General features: G+C 35.5%; 1 protein-coding gene and 1 non-coding gene across 2 annotated transcripts in view; one reads left to right on the plus strand and one right to left on the minus strand.

Moving 5' to 3' along the window:
* Positions 1-16520, plus strand: part of STT3B (STT3 oligosaccharyltransferase complex catalytic subunit B) — a 107812-nt gene that overhangs the window by 80572 nt on the left and 10720 nt on the right. Inside the window, exons 7-14 of the mRNA XM_025883384.2 lie at positions 1384-1530; positions 2452-2500; positions 3840-3994; positions 5989-6200; positions 7903-8090; positions 8681-8852; positions 9726-9899; positions 12751-12864. Coding sequence (XP_025739169.1) covers positions 1384-1530; positions 2452-2500; positions 3840-3994; positions 5989-6200; positions 7903-8090; positions 8681-8852; positions 9726-9899; positions 12751-12864 — 1211 coding nt within the window. The remainder of the gene's footprint in view (positions 1-1383; positions 1531-2451; positions 2501-3839; positions 3995-5988; positions 6201-7902; positions 8091-8680; positions 8853-9725; positions 9900-12750; positions 12865-16520) is intronic.
* Positions 7031-7134, minus strand: LOC112834528 (U6 spliceosomal RNA). Its single transcript, XR_003210940.1, has one exon. It is a non-coding gene; the product is annotated as a U6 spliceosomal RNA (small nuclear RNA).

Consider the following 16520-nt stretch of genomic DNA (forward strand, 5'->3'; position numbering starts at 1 on the left):
GCCTATTTTACCAGCACTGTTGTTTTGAAAAGGGAAAATATTCCTTTTTGCACACTCCATGTTCTTTGCAAACACTAAATAACATATGCTTGGTTTAAACAAATATTAAACAGTGTATCTACACTGAATGTACTGCATTTCAGCAAATTTAGATGGAACATTTTATTTTTATGTCCCTTACATCTCCCTAAAATATTTTATCTACTAACTGAAATTAATGACTTTTATATTGATTATGAAGTAATATAATTGCTTTCTATATGAGCAGACTACTTTGCCATTATTAATCTAGGTCACAATTAACAAGGTAATGGGAGACCTTTGAATAAAACTTTAACAGAGATTCTTAACACAAGGTCCATGAGACCCACAGACTTCCTGTGGGTATTTTATTTGCAACATTTTATAAATTATCAGTATATTTAACTCTGATATGATATTCCATAGCTTTTATCAGATTCTAAGTTAGAATCTTGAACTCCCCCCTCAAAAAAGTTAAGAACCCACACCTTACTGTTACATAGCACTTTATGAATACTTTTACTTACATTTCTAATTTGATATTATAAAATTACCGGGTAATTTTATATGCAAGAAATGTATGTCCAGTTTTGAGTATATAATCCTTTATAGCAATGTGTGTAAAGATACAGTCACCTGACTTTTTCTGTTTATATGGGTTATTATATTTCCTAAAATCTAAATCTATGATTATACTTACTTTTAATCATTCTAAAATGGTTACAGTTCTAAAATTCTGAAAAATAAATTTTTTAAAAGAAAAATCAATATGCCATATGGGTTTAGGATTCTCTCATGTCTTTTATTTTTACACCTAGTGCTTTTGTATTATGTTTTGTATATTTTAACAATTAAATACTTTTTGCTGTTCCTGCTCTAATTTTATTTTAGCACTCACCCTTATATTTAGTAATTTAGAATCTTATATAAGCGTGTAACTAAGGTCACATCCTATCACTCAGTCATAAAGAGTAACTATCAGGATTCTCCTGATCCAAGTCATTTGTATCCTTCAGTAAATCTAAGGATTCTTTTTGTGTTGACAATTCTGTTTTTTTTTTACCCCTAGGAAAACCTGTCACTAAAATATGGGACAAGGGAGGAATTTAATGGATAAATAGACTCTAGTTATGGAAATGAGATTTTTCGTATCTGGTCTATATATGGGGATTCTGATCATTTTTAAAAATGTCAAACAATTTTTTAAGTGTTTTTAACAAAGGAAATGTTGGTTAGATGAAATGACTAGTCTTTGATATGTATAATACAGGGTATTTCCAAGAAGCTCTTTAAATTAACCTTTTTAAGTATCTTTGGAAAAGTGCTTTGTTGATTATTTATATCACCCTTTTCTTTAATTAGGTGTCTTTGCATTGCTGCAAGCTTATGCTTTCTTGCAGTATCTGAGAGACCGATTAACAAAACAAGAGTTCCAGACACTTTTCTTTTTGGGTGTATCACTAGCTGCAGGTGCTGTGTTCCTTAGTGTCATCTATTTGACTTATACAGGTAGGTGTCATCATCACCTGTAGACTGTGAATCTTGTCCTTAGATTATTGAAAAAGGTAATTATTTTACAAATTTTGTACATTTTCTATTTATCCTGGTAGGTTAAATACTGTGGTTGTAGTCTTTACGAACAATATGAAAATAATAGTCAAAGGTTCTAAAATGTGAATAGCACTACAAATTGTGATTTTTTTTTTTAATCTGTATCTTAACTTTAATGTTTCGGTCCCAGATAAATACACTTTCAAGCATCCTTCTCTTGCTAGATAAATAGCCCCAAAGTACATAAAATTCAGAGTTTCCAGTGTTACCTACTGTCAGCTTTCCCTTACTCTGTGCATACACTCGTTCTCTTTCCAACTTTTAAACACTCAGCCAAATCAGTTTCCATCTGCGTCTAGATTCCAAGTAACTTTCTAATCCTGAACTTCAGTAGTCCCTAGAAACAAATCAGATTCTCTCTAAAGGTATTCCATCTGTCAAATTAATGTACTTGCCTAGCTCAAAATCAAGAAGGATTAATTGACAAGAGTGAACGCAAGAATGTTTAAAATCATCTTTGCACTTTATCTAAATTTGGATTAGATAATTTAGACATCTTCCCCCTTTTTAAATTATCAAATGCTATCTTAATGTCTTAGCTTTATTTTACTAGTCAACTAGAAGTTTAAAGGAGAATGGGAAAACTTTCTATAATTTTATCTATCAACTTGTATTTCTCTGGAAATGTGATCTCCATGGATATTTGTTTTTATATAATTACTAACCTTATTTTATCTGACTGCCAGCTATATGAAATATGTTGTCACCTACAAAAGAAAACTGAAATTCTTTTAGTATTAATTTACATTAGTCCATAACAGTCAGTTAACATAAACAATAAAAAGGCAGATTGACTTCCTCTACATTTTTCCTTCCAAGGTTACATTGCACCATGGAGTGGCAGGTTTTACTCATTGTGGGACACTGGGTAAGTGCAGATAAGTTATTTGCCCTAATATTATTTTAAAGTACCTTTTTCCTCTGTTGCTATATTTCAGTATCTCTGTCAGTACTTGGGCAACATTTCTGACGTACCTAGCATATGCTAGTTTAATAAATTTTGAATCATCCCTTGGAATTTATTTAAAAGTCCTGTTTAGAATGCACCTTTAGTATGATATATGTAAGTCATACATTTCTGTTCTCCGTGGTCAACTCCTTATTTTAGCTCTGTTTGTCAAAACATTGCAGGTAACATTTGTGCCCTTTTAATAATTGAATTTTGCTTTTAACCATTCAGTTTCCATCTTAAGTAATACTTAATTTTTAATTCTTAAGGTGCTATGTTATAAACCCATATGCTGTAGTGATGAAAAAATTTAACTTTTTCCTTAATAACACATTAAGTTGATATTTTTAATCAAATACACTAGAGAATATTTTTGCATTTTTAAAGAGTGCTATTATAAAATGAAAAAAATTTTGGTTTTAAATTAGTCAACCAGTTTAGTAAAACTTTTTGTCTCTAAAATGTTTTCCTAAGAGTAAGAATATAATCTGTTGATGATAGTTTATCTCTCTTCTTTATTACTTCCTGTGTGGCCCAGTAAACCTACCAATAAACAACTTACTGATTGGGCCTGTTGACACAACACCAAAAGGGCTCATGCCCAGGTCCAAATTAAAGGCGTAAGCAAATTATGTATAAATGACAAGCTAACATTTAGACACCTATTTCAAGAGATCAGCCTGTGGATCACCAAAAAGTTTGAGGGAGAACCCTGGTTGTAGACAGTTATTCTGATGAGGTTAAATTACTAGGTCAAATTTTTATAAGTCATTCTTATTTAATTGACTATTTTGGAATCTCAGGGCGTTTCAGGAGCAATTTGTCTTCAGTTTCCCTCAGCTGCCTTTGTGCCATCTTGTTAAGAAAGGTATTGTGGCAATACGGTATTTTACAGGATAAGGTATTTCTGCTAGTAATAAGTCTAAAAGATGTGAAACTTGTTGATAACAAACGTAGGAGATGCTAAGCAAAACTGCAGAAAATTCGTATTTGAACAAAGATTTTTGTATTAAAAGTCAGAGCCAACACTTTTATAACTGGCTTTAGATAAGTCTTCCAATTTTAGGAGTGGCATGTTGGTTTTTAGTTTACCAGTGTGGACGAGATTTATTTCCATTTGTAGGTTACATTGGAATATACTTTCAAGCAAGAAGGGATGGGGGATAGGAACCATATTTATAGTCAAAGGAAATTTCTTCATCTAAAAGAAACTCCTGTTTTATTTAATTTTAAACAATATTAACTTTTTAAATGCCAGGTATGCAAAAATACACATTCCAATTATTGCATCAGTGTCTGAACATCAACCTACGACTTGGGTATCTTTCTTCTTTGATCTACATATTCTTGTGTGTACCTTCCCAGCAGGCCTATGGTTCTGCATTAAAAATATCAACGATGAAAGAGTATTTGGTAAGAGATTTTTAATAAATACTTCAATTTGAAACATTTATTTTCTTTATTGAGGTTATCACTTTAAAGTTTTATTTTTCTTTGCTTGAGTCTATGCATATTCAAGATAAATATCCTCTCTCATTTTGCATAAGTGTTTAGTGAAGAAAAATTCAATTTGCATTATATATACTCATATTAAAATGTTTTAAATTAATTTAGAACAGTTATATAAAATTTTCATTCAATTGAGTATGTTTTCTGAGAGATTAATATTACTATAGTCTGTGGCTGAGAATTGGAAATTATAACTTTGTTGACAATATAGTCTTTATTTTCTGAATTAGATCTGGTTAAGTAGGAAGAAGTTCACAGCCTCATCCGTTGTCCAAATTTCAGTGTAAAGTCATTTTGTAATGGCGTAAGAATCACCTTTAAGTTAACATCCTCTTCACTGATAGATTTGTGTTTATTTCCAACTAACAAGGTGGTATTTTCAAACTATTTTAAAGCCAAGTGTTTAAGATTTGACATTCAAGATATAAGTAGACAAAATAAGCAGATACTAAAGACCTTTACATGATTAAGTCATCATAAGAAGTATGTGTTAAAACCTGAAACTTTAAAAAATATTTGTAACATGCACACTTGAACTTGTGCAAGTATGATGTATGAGCCATGAGTGACACTCAAGTTACTATTCTAGAGTAAAGTCGGGAGAGAAAAATAGCACCTGCATGAGTTATAACGGAGGATAACATTCATTTTTGTCCTGTTTATATAGATCAGTGACTTTAGATAAGGTCTTGTTAATATTCTGTCATTCAGAAGAATAATAGAATTCTCTTAAACATTTTGCCCACCTCATTAGTCAGCAGTCCCAAACCCAGGTATATACCCAAGAGAAACAAGTGTGTATGTCCAACAAAGGACATGTTTAAGAATGTACATAGCAAATTTATCCATAATATAGCCCCTAATTAGAAACCTTCCAAAGGTTATCAGCAGTAGAACAAATAAATTCTGATGTATTTGTACAATGTAATATAACACAGCATTTAATAAAAGAATAGCATGGGTAAATAAAAGAAGCCAGTACAAAAGAGAACATTTTTATATAATTTCATTTTAAGAAGTTCAAGAATAAAGAAAACCGAAATAATGCTTTAGAAGTTCAAATAATAGTGATCACCTTTTTTGATAGGGAGGAGGGAGGGCAGCTATTAACTGGGAAGAAGCATGAGCATTCCTTCTGAGGGAGATATACAAATGTTCTATATTTTGATATGGGTAGTAATTGCATAGGTATGCACATATGTAAAAATTCATTGAGCTGTACACTTAAGAATATAATAAATCTGTGGTCAGAAAAAAATTTAGTTTCAAATGAAATAAGAGCTCTGATGACCACTGACTTTCTAAAGTCATAGAGCCTTTAGCCAGAATTGGTGGAGCCTTGCCCTTGGTTAGCACATTATCTAGAAGGCTTTGACTGTTAAAAATTACTTTCAAAAAAATTTTTTTAAGTCTCTTGGCAGTAACTTTACAAGTTCCTCCTTTGGTTAATAAATTATATTCTTTTCATCCCATTCCTACTTTAAAGCAGGCTTTATGCCAGATATTTGCATTGGCTTTTCATAGACTATTTGATTCTGTAAACTTACTGTGCCTAATAATACAATTCAACAAGTATGTTTTTGTCTATTAGCTATGGATTTTCTAATGTGTGATGCTACTGACAAATACTAAATTGTCATCTTTCCCATAACAATTAAATTTGAGTCATGATACATTAACCTAAAACTGTTGAAATGTAGTGTTCAGTCAACTTGCCTTATAATTTCTGAATATGACTGTTAAATCAGTTGGTCTGTATTATCAATTTAAAAACAATTAGCTCTTTATGGATGTGTGTGTGTCTCTTTTTAGCTTTGGTTTATAATGTAGTATTAAATACTGAGTTCAGTTTTCTGTGGACATTTTCTGAAGTGTTATAAGCGAACTTGTCTTTGCAGTTGCTCTGTATGCAATCAGTGCTGTCTATTTTGCTGGAGTGATGGTGCGGCTGATGTTGACTCTGACTCCGGTCGTCTGTATGCTGTCTGCAATTGCCTTCTCGAATGTTTTTGAGCATTATTTGGGGGATGACATGAAAAGGGAAAACCCACCTGTGGAAGACAGCAGTGATGAGGATGATAAAAGAAACCCAGGAAATTTGTATGATAAGGTGGGAATCTAAGGCCTTTTTATGTGCTTTATTTTTCTACCATGGTAACAACTATACATATTAAGAAAAATGATTAAACAAGGAGTTAGACAACCTGTGACATTTCTAGTTGGTCTCTACTATTTGCCTGAACATTTGGGTCCTGTTTGGTCTTTTGGTCTTTTAGCTTAGAATAAGAAAATACAGTGTAATCAGAGAAGGAATTCTCTTTTTTTGTTGGTCAGGTTTTATCTGAAATCCCTTCACTTTTGAGAGTAAAAACCTCGTGCTCTACTTAATTACACAAAATTTAGCACACTATAAACCCTTCTGAAACGATGTGTACAAGCATAAATCCTTTAGGTCCATATTTTAAACTTTTTAAATATTTGGTTGATTGAAAAGTAAAGTAAAGGGAATAAAGTGCCTTTAAAAAAAAAAAAAAGCCTCTTGAGCACCTGGGTGACTCAGTTGGTTAGTGTCTGACTCTTGATTTTGGCTTGGGTCATGAGATTGAGCCCTCCATCAGGCTGCATGCTAGGCATGAAGCCTGCTTAAGATTCTCTCTCCCTCTAGCCCCCCCCCCCCCCCCCCCCCACCTTGCTTGGGGGGGTAAACATCCTTCTTTTTTTCTTCTCTTAAAAAAAAAAAAAAAAAAAAGCCTCTAGTTTGTTAATAACAGGTGGCTGTCCAGTATAATGTAATTTACTTTTAGCCTCTCACATAACATAGCAGGATTATATTTGGTGCAGGTGTAGAAAAGACTTGTAAGAGCACTTGTCTTGGGTGACTTTTTTTTTTATCCCATGTTACTTATTTTCATGAGTGGGGCAAAAAAGAACCTTTTATGAAAAAATATGGAATGTTTCTGAATTTGCGTGTCATCCTTGTGCAGGGGCCATGTTAAACTTCACTATTTGAATATTCACTAGGTTTTTAAATACCAGTAAGCAATGAAACTTCCCATTATAAGTATTAACTTTGAAGTTCTTCCTTTCTTTTCTATAGGTCCAATAGAATTCATGCAGATTTATGTTAATAAAGCACATTGTTGCTTTTGTGGTTGTTATGTTTTGTGGTTTTTTAAAACTAGCCTTGCAATTTAGAACCTATGACTCAGTTTTTGGTGGGATTTTGTTGTTTTCAAAAATGTAATCTTAACAAGATTGTAATCTTAACAAGATTGTAATCTTAACAATCTTAACAAACTAACAAGCCTGTTATTTTGAGGCTTTGGTAATTAGAAGATTATGATAATGCAGGTTTTCCCTATACTAAAGTCCTACAAGTCTGAATTATAGGTCGACATTGCCATTTTCAGGATGATAAATTCAGATTTTATAAGAAAAGGTTGCCAGAATGAGGCCAAGTATTTAGAGATAACCAAAGTTATCTCCCTTGTCTTTGTTTTGTTTTCTCCCTTTGTATTTAAGTTAAAACATAAGGGCACCTGGGTTCAAAAGCTTCATACTAGAAGTATTTTGCTTTGTGATCAGCTCCTGAATTGGGTATAGTCCCAAAAGTCCTTCTCATTCACATTTGACTTTAAAATCTACCTTGATAATTTTTAGAAAACATATCACCCATGCAAGAATACCTGATGGTTATACATTTTCCTCCTCAAAGAATTAAATTGATTTAACATTCTCCCAACATTTTCCCTGAATGTCTTAATGACACAAGTGAAATAATTAATTTGTCTAACCAGTTTTTCTATTTTCAGGCAGGTAAAGTGAGGAAACATGTAACTGAACAGGAAAAAACTGAAGAAGGATTAGGTCCTAATATAAAAAGTATCGTCACCATGTTGATGCTGATGCTACTGATGATGTTTGCAGTCCACTGTACCTGGGTCACAAGCAACGCCTACTCCAGTCCAAGTGTGGTCCTGGCCTCTTACAATCATGATGGGTAAGAAAGTAACTTGGCGGGGCACCTGGGTGGCTCAGTCGGTTAAGTGTCTGCCTTCAGCTCGGGTCATGATCCTGGGGTCCTGGGATGGAGCCTAGCATCACGTTGGGCTCCCTGCTCAGCAAGCAGGGAGTTTGCTTCTCCCTCTCCCTTTGCCGCTCCCGCTGCTTGTGCTCTCTCACTCTCTTCTCTCTCTCAAATAAATAAAGTAAAATAAAAAGAAAGCAACTTGGCTATAAAAGGATTTTTTTACCTACCCTTTTTTTCTGTCTCAAAAGATAGAATTCAAAGATAGAACGATGTTTGTGAGGCTCTGCATTTGAATCCACCATGTTTTTCTTTTACCTCCCTACGGACACTTCCACCCCAGAACTGCTAAACCAGAATCTGCTTTTTTTCAAGATGGCCAGGTGATTTGTGTGCATATTACAGTTTAAAAAGCACTGGTCTAGGTCTTCATGGATTTTTCCCCCCCCTGTTGTTGAGGCTTTTAAAGTGTGAAACTACCTAATGGCTTAGCCCCTCAAGATTTTAAGTGACCCTCTTCATATTTAAGATCTTATTTAAAAGAACATTATGATTCTTTTCAGCACCAGGAATATCTTAGATGATTTTAGAGAAGCTTACTTTTGGCTAAGGCAAAATACAGATGAACATGCCCGAGTGATGTCTTGGTGGGATTATGGCTATCAGATAGCTGGAATGGCTAACAGAACTACTTTGGTGGATAATAACACCTGGAATAACAGCCACATAGCACTGGTAAGAATTTGATAAACAAAAGATTAAAAATTACAAATCTTTATTTACTACTTAGCAATCAGGCTTCACTTTGTGTTTGAGTAGGGAAAATGTGGGTAAAAGTATTCTTTACTTGCTGAATTCTCAAAATAATATTTCACACATTTATTCAATAAAGTGAATTCAAGGTATGCTAATATACTTTGTTTTTAAGAATGGTATCTACTTATTTAAATATTCAGAATTGTAGGCTGATTTCTGGTATATCACATGATAAACTTAGCTCACGGAGAATTAGGCAAAATCCGAAACTTTTAAGTATTGTTTAACTTTTACTTTCCATTTTTAAATTAAAATTATTTGCAAGTATATAAAGCCAAATATATTGCATTTTTATGAGCGTGTAAATGACGTTCACTCTATTAAATAAGTAATTTGCATAAATTAAGGTAATCGCCACTCTGTTCTTTAAAGATTTTAAATAGATAATGGATGTTAAGCAAATGAGTTCTATTTGTATTAGCATTGTAGCTAATCATCTGGTAGACAGAGAAGAAGAAAATATTTGCATGAGCTAGATTGCTGGTCATCCCTGGCCTTGAGGTTATGAGAAATTGTATTTTTTTATATTAAAATATTAATTTCATGAAGCTTAATTATTAAGCACAATATTAGAACATGTATTCAGATGTTGACATTCCTGCTATAATTGGTTATAGTAAGTGAGGTGCTTATAGATCTTGGTAAATTTGTTGAATTCATAGGAAATCATCTCTTTAGAAAGAATTGCATGTAAATCAAACTCTTGAGGTGCATTCTGTCCAATGTACATTCATTTTTATTTTTAGTGTACTGTGGGACTAAGTACACACATTGTCATTTTTTATTCTATAGGTGGGAAAAGCTATGTCTTCAAATGAATCAGCAGCCTATAAAATCATGAGGAGTCTGGATGTAGATTATGTTTTGGTTATTTTTGGAGGAGTTATTGGCTATTCTGGTGATGACATCAACAAGTTTCTCTGGATGGTTAGGATAGCTGAAGGGGAACATCCAAAAGACATTCGGGTAAGAAACTAGATCATTCTACATGTGTGAGAGACAGCTGTCAGTGTCCAAGTAATTTTCTTATCTTGCTAATTATATTGTATTTGTCTTTATCATCTTATCCCCTAAATTAGTCCCTTACTCTGACTTTACTATTTATTGAAATAGTAAAGCATTGAGCATTTTTCCAGGTTTAAAACTTTTGAAATTCATTGATACGACTGTTCTTCCCTATGAAACTGTCCCCTCTCAAGACTCTTGCTTTTTACTCCTTTATAGCCTCTCAGTTCTGCCCTTTCTTTCCATTTACATTGCTTCCACTGTGATACCAACCCTAATGATTATAAACCTGAAATGGGACAGTAACCTTGAGATTGCTCTCTTTGCCTTAATCTTGTTTCCTGTTCCTATCTAACATGACATTGATCATATCATTGTCCAACTTAAAAGCCTCAGTAGATTAAGGGTCATGAAATCAGAGAGATAGGAGTTAGGACTAAAACCCTGCCACTGTCAGCTTGGTGCTATGGGCAGCTTATTTTTGGCCAGGCAGCATTACATGCTTGAATACTAGGTCGCATTCTTGGCTCTGGTGTTATGATGGTGACTAAGGTAGCATAAGATTGTCACTAATGGGGAGGTCAGGAATAATTAATTTGTGGTGCTATTGTGAAAATTTGTAGGGATGTAGATGAAGCTCAGCCTAGGGGTTGATATGAAATAATCTCTGTAATGAAACAGTGGTATAAAATCCAAACTCCTTCACTTGGAATGTAAACCCCTTAATACTTTCCTTTGCTGGTATCTTGTCCCTCTATCAACTTTTTTCTATCCGTCAATCTACTCTAGCCTGTGAAATTTGCCTTGTGGTTTCTTTCTTTGACTTATGTGATACCTGGGTTTATATACTCTCCTCTTTCTTGGAATACTTTCCCTACCACAGGTTTTCCACTCTCCAGAAGCCCTTCTCTGGTGCATCTGTGTGTTTATCATCAAATCACATGCAGCCTGTTTTGTTAATAGATTCTAAGATATCTCTCCCTCTCAGTTGTGAGTTCATAGAGGATGGGCACCCAGCATTGTGGTTACATGATGAAGGGACAAAAGAGGAGAGTAAGATTCACCACTGATCCAGAATAAAAGAAACTTTTGGGAAAATGTATGTATGTGTGTCATGTGACAGGGATGAAGTAGAGCTCCCAACTTTCTGTTCAAATGTAAATGCTGTGATGTTTTCCCTTAACCATGATTTTAAAACACTACTTCATTGTATTAATTTAATTTTTCCAGTATGTGATTTTCATTTATTTGCTTTAGCAGTGTTAAAATTGTGACATATGATAGATCCAGTTACCATGCTTTCAAACTGGGTATCTTTGAACTTTGAGAATAGATAATACATTCACATGGTTCAAAAAATAAAATATAAGGGCGCCTGGGTGGGTCAGTCAATTAAGTGTCCCTGTCTCAAAGTCCTGGGGTCAAGCCCCTCATCTGGCTCTCTGCTCAGTAGGGAGTTGGGGAGTCTGCTTCTCCCTCTCCCCCTACCCCCAACTCGTGCTCTGTCTCTCTCTCTCTCTCTCTCTCTCTCTCTCTCTCTCTCAAATAAAATGTTAATTTTTTTTAAGATTTTATTTATTTATTTGAGGGAGAGAGCACGACTGGCAGGAGGAGTAGAGGAAGAGGGAAAAAGCAGGCTCCCTGCTGAGCAAGGAGCCTGACAATGTGGGGCTCAATCCCAGGACCCTGGGACCATGACCTGAACCACCCAGACACCCCATAAAATCTTTAAAAATAAATAAATAAAATATAAAGAGATATACAATAAAAATGTATCCCCTCCCCCAAGAAAAGAAAAAAAATGCCCATGTTTTATTTTCTTATGATTCTTATTCAAGCAGGTAACTAGTAGCAAAGTATACACTTTGTTTTTGCTTTCTTACTTTGCAATATATCTTGGAGATCTTTCCATATTAGAATATGTGGAGAGCCTTCTTCATTCCTTTATTGCACATCTGCACCTAAAGGAATGGCATTATCCTCACCCACCACCATTCAAGGAGCCATCCTGAGGTCCCCTTCTCTGTCAGATTGCCTCTCCAAGTGGTTGCTCGGTTGTGTGTGTGCACCATGATTTATTTAACCTTTCCCTCTTGATGGATACTTAGGTTATTTCCAGGTTTTTAGTCTTATAAACAGTGGTGTAATAAATAACTTTCTATACTCATTATTTTGTCCATATATAAATATCTCTGTAGGATAAATTCCTAGATGAGAAATTTCTATCTATATTGCCAATTGACCCTCTTAGAGGTTAATTTATAAATTTTATGTAATCCCAATAAAAACTACCACAGTTTTTTTAGACATTTCTCCTCTCCAACCAAAGAACTGATTAGAGTTCATAAGGAAAAATAAGTAACTTTTAGGAAAACTCTGAAAATGTGTAATGGGGTTGAGGATGGAGCAGTTGGAGAGAGCTAGCCTACCTGGTATTAAACCATGGCATTGGCACCATTCTTTTTAAATAATTGAGATTTTATAACATGGTTTAAAATCTGCCCTCTCTCATCCAACAAAGACTTGTTCTTTTCTTGTGTTTTCTTAGACACTCTTTGTTTATTTTTTATACATGATTTCTAGACTCAGTTTAAAAAAAAACACCCATGATAGTTTTTGCAGGTTTCTTTTAGTGGTCATGTTAAATTTATGAGTTAATCTTCTAATACCATATTTTTTTGAGATAACCAAATAATGGCTTTTTGAAGATACCTCAAGAGCTACTTATGGGGAATTGAGAGGGGGAAACTGGTAGCTTTGAATGTGTTAAATTGAACTGACACAGAAATTTGATTTTTTTTTTTTTTTGTAGGAAAGTGACTATTTCACCCCACAAGGAGAATTCCGTGTGGACAAAGCAGGATCCCCCACGTTGTTGAATTGCCTTATGTATAAAATGTCGTACTACAGATTTGGAGAAATGCAGGTTGGTTATATCAGTTTTCCTATAATCTTTATTCAAAGGAATATTTTTAAAGTAGTCTTGTTTGCCTTCAGAAAACAGGATAATGAATGTTTTAGTTGTGCTCTAAAGAAAAATATGCTATCTAAAGATTCCACACACCCCCTTAAATTTAGATTTCTGAAACTACTTTGTAAAAAGGGGGGAAATTTTTTTAGAGCAAAGACTTCTTCCCAAAATATTAACGCTAGGCTCAAATTCAGCCTTCGCTTGCCATCTTACCTTTTGGTCTCATGCTTTTGGAAGACATTTTTCTGTAGGGGAGAGTCTTCTAGGTAGGAAACCACATGATCTTAAGTAGGCTACTTTGCTGTTTGGTGGGAGAAAGCCTGAACTTAAAGAGTCAAGATATAGTCACTTCAGATATTCTCTCACTGTTCTGTTACCACAGCTGGCTGGGACTGTCTGGGTAAGAGTTTCCTAGAATATTAGAATGATGTGCGTACAAAAGCTTAAGGGTCCCGACAATGAGTGAATATGCAAAGAGGCATTGTGACAAAATGAAAACAGTGGACTTCCTGCCATAATACCTGGGTTTTAGATCTGGCTCTGTCAGGTTATGTAACCCTTGGACAAGTCACATCCTCCCTGGACTCATTTTTTTCCTTGTCTTTATATATATAGGTGCTGGACTAATGACTTGATTTCTGGGGTTCTTCATAGCTCTCTTAGATTATATGACTGTAATGCCAAGTTAGACCTTCATACTAAGATTTTAGTGAAAACTGCCTGATCTCATATTGCTTTCTGATTGATCCTAGAAGGTAGAGGAAAAATTGCTTGTTGAACTTTATGCAGGGATCAAGGTAATTATTATTCATTCAGAATTACTCTATAGGTGGCTTTTTTTCTGTTTCTGGTTTTTTTTTTCGTTTTGTTTTGTTTTTAAGTACAGTTGACAACATAATATTACATTAGTTTCAGGTATACAGTGTAGTAATTGGACAAGATTAGACATTGTGTTCACAAGTGTAGCTACCATCGTCACTATACAATGCTATTACAGTACCATTGACTATACTCTACAGGTGGCTTTAAAAAAATAGACAATAATTTTACTACAAGATTTAGGGTTTTGTTTGTGTTTCAGTTTTCTTTGAAGGCAACTGTGTGGTCTCTAAACTCATGTAAGAAGGAAGCACTTAAACCATGATAATTAGCTCTCTAAGAAAATGGGTCAAAGATTAGTTTTTCTGGTCATAATGATAGCATCAAAAGACTTTTTCGTGTGTATGTCCTTTAAATTTATCAACAGTTTCAAGTCATGCTTCTAGCATGCATTCATTCTGATGTCTTCCCTATTAAAAATAAATTTTTGAGATATGAGTACAACTTTTCTTTCATATAGATATGCAACAAGTTACGCCCTTATTAGTGTTTGTTTTTGCTTTCAAGTTGAATTTGCTTATGCTCTGTGTGAACATAAACTTATTCTGAGAATTTCTTAAAATCTTCTCCCCTTCCCCCATTTTTTCCTTTTTTCATTCCTCATAAATCCTCCCATGGTTTGGCTTTTCTAACTTCCTTTATAGTTTCCACTTTCTGGATGTAGTATCGCTGCTTACTTGTGCATTTATTTAACAAATAACACTGGGGAGATAAAGCCACACTCTGAATAAGATAAAGTCATCATGCAGCTTACATCCTGGTGGAGGATACAGGTAATTTTAAAAATAAATAACAAGCTATAGGGGGGCGGAGCAAGATGGCGGAGGAGTGGGAGACCTGGATTTCGTCTGGTCTCAGGAATTCAGCTGAATAGGGATCAAACCATTCTGAACACCTACAAACTCAACAGGAGATCGAAGAAGAGAGTTAGCAACAACTCTTTGAACAGAGAAGCAACCACTTACTGGAAGGTAGGACATGTGGAGAAGTGAATCCGAGGCGATATTCAGGAGGATAGACGGCGGGGGAGGGGGCCTCCATCGGCCAGTTCTGGCAAGTGATAGAGCCGCGGAGCACAAAATCGGAATTTTTAGAAGTCGGTTCCACAGAGGGACGTCGCTCCAGTGGCTAAGCGGGACGTGGAAACCTCGCAGGACAGTGTTCACTCAGGACCCTTGGGGTCACAGAAAGACCGGGGGTGCCTGAGTGCGCCAGAGCTCCCAGGTATCGGAGCGGGGAAGCCGGCTGCAGAGACGGAGCCGAGGTGCGGGCTCTCAGCTCAGGGTTGCCATAAACTGTGATCAGTGACACAGGCCACTGCTCCTCCAGCAGGGACCCAACAAGCGGCAGATCCGGGGAGACTCCCCTTCCTCCCCCGGGAGGAGCGGCACGGGAGCGCACCGCAGGGATCTGCTGAGTTTGGAGACTCCACACGGGGTCGGGTGCCAGAGAGAAACACTCGGTCACAGGCCAGATGAGCACGGAGTGGGGCTGGAGACCAGGACACGGGAGTGACTGACTGCCTTTCTCTGGGGGCACACTGAGGAGCGGGGCTCCGAGTTCTCAACTCCTCCGGGCGGAGTTTGGGAGGCCACCATTTTCACTCTTGTCCTCCAAAGCCGTACCGAGAGCTTGCAGGGAACAAAAGCTCCTGAGAGCAAACCCGAGCAGCTTGGTTAGCCCCGACGGCAAGGGCAGGGCAATTCCGCCTCCGGCAAAGACATTTGGAAACCACGGCAACAGGCCCCTCCCCCAGAAGATCAGCACCAACAGCCAGCAAGCCAAGACCAAGTTTACCGATCAAGGAGAACGGGAGAACTCCAGCGCTAGGGGAATACTGCACATAAAATTCATGGCTTTTTGCCATGATTCATTAGTTTTTCAAAGTTAATTTTTTTAACTGTTTTTGGGTTTTTTTTTTTTTTTAATTTTTCTTTTTCCCTTTTTCAACCAACATCTTATCAATCCCTTTTTTAAAAAAACATTTTTTATTTTCCATTTTTACAGTCGTATTTTATCCCTTCATAGTAGTTACCCTTATTTTTGGCATATATATATATAAGTTCTTCTCTCTTTAAAATTTTGATATACAGTTTCTTCTAACAGATCAAAATATACCCTAAATCACTAGTGTATGGCTTTGTTCTAGTCTCCTGCCTGATCAGTCTCTCCCATGTTTTTTCTTTTCTTTTTTCTTTTTTTAAAATCTTCCTTCTTTCAAACAACATCTTATCAATTCTGTTTATAAAACCTTTTATGAGTTTCATCTTTATAGTCATCTTCCATCCCTTCATTGTATCAACCCTTATTTTGCACATATATAAGTCTTTCTTCCTTTAAAATTTTAGGAGGCACTTCTTCTAACAGACCAAAATACACCCAAAATCTAGTGTGTGGCACTGATCTATGCACTAGCCTGATCATATTTGATCATATTTTTTTTTGTTTTGTTTTTGTTTGTTTTTATCTTTTTCTTTTATTTCTCTTTCTTTTTTCTTTCTTTCCCTTTCTTTTCCCCTGGTTTCAGGTCTTTTCTGATTTGTATAGAGTGTATTTGCTGGGGATGTTGTTAACCTGTTAGCATTCTGTTCTCTCATTCATCTATTCTCCCCTGGACAAAATGACAAGACGAAAAAAATCACCGCAGCAAAAAGAACAAGAGGTAGTACCGTCTGCCAGGAACCTACTCAATACGGACATTAGTACGATGTCGGACGTAGAGTTCAGAATCA

The sequence above is a fragment of the Callorhinus ursinus genome, unplaced genomic scaffold (assembly GCF_003265705.2).
Source record: "Callorhinus ursinus isolate GAN/ISIS: 27379988/994484 unplaced genomic scaffold, GSC_fseal_2.0 scaffold1, whole genome shotgun sequence".
Lineage (NCBI taxonomy): Eukaryota > Metazoa > Chordata > Mammalia > Carnivora > Otariidae > Callorhinus > Callorhinus ursinus.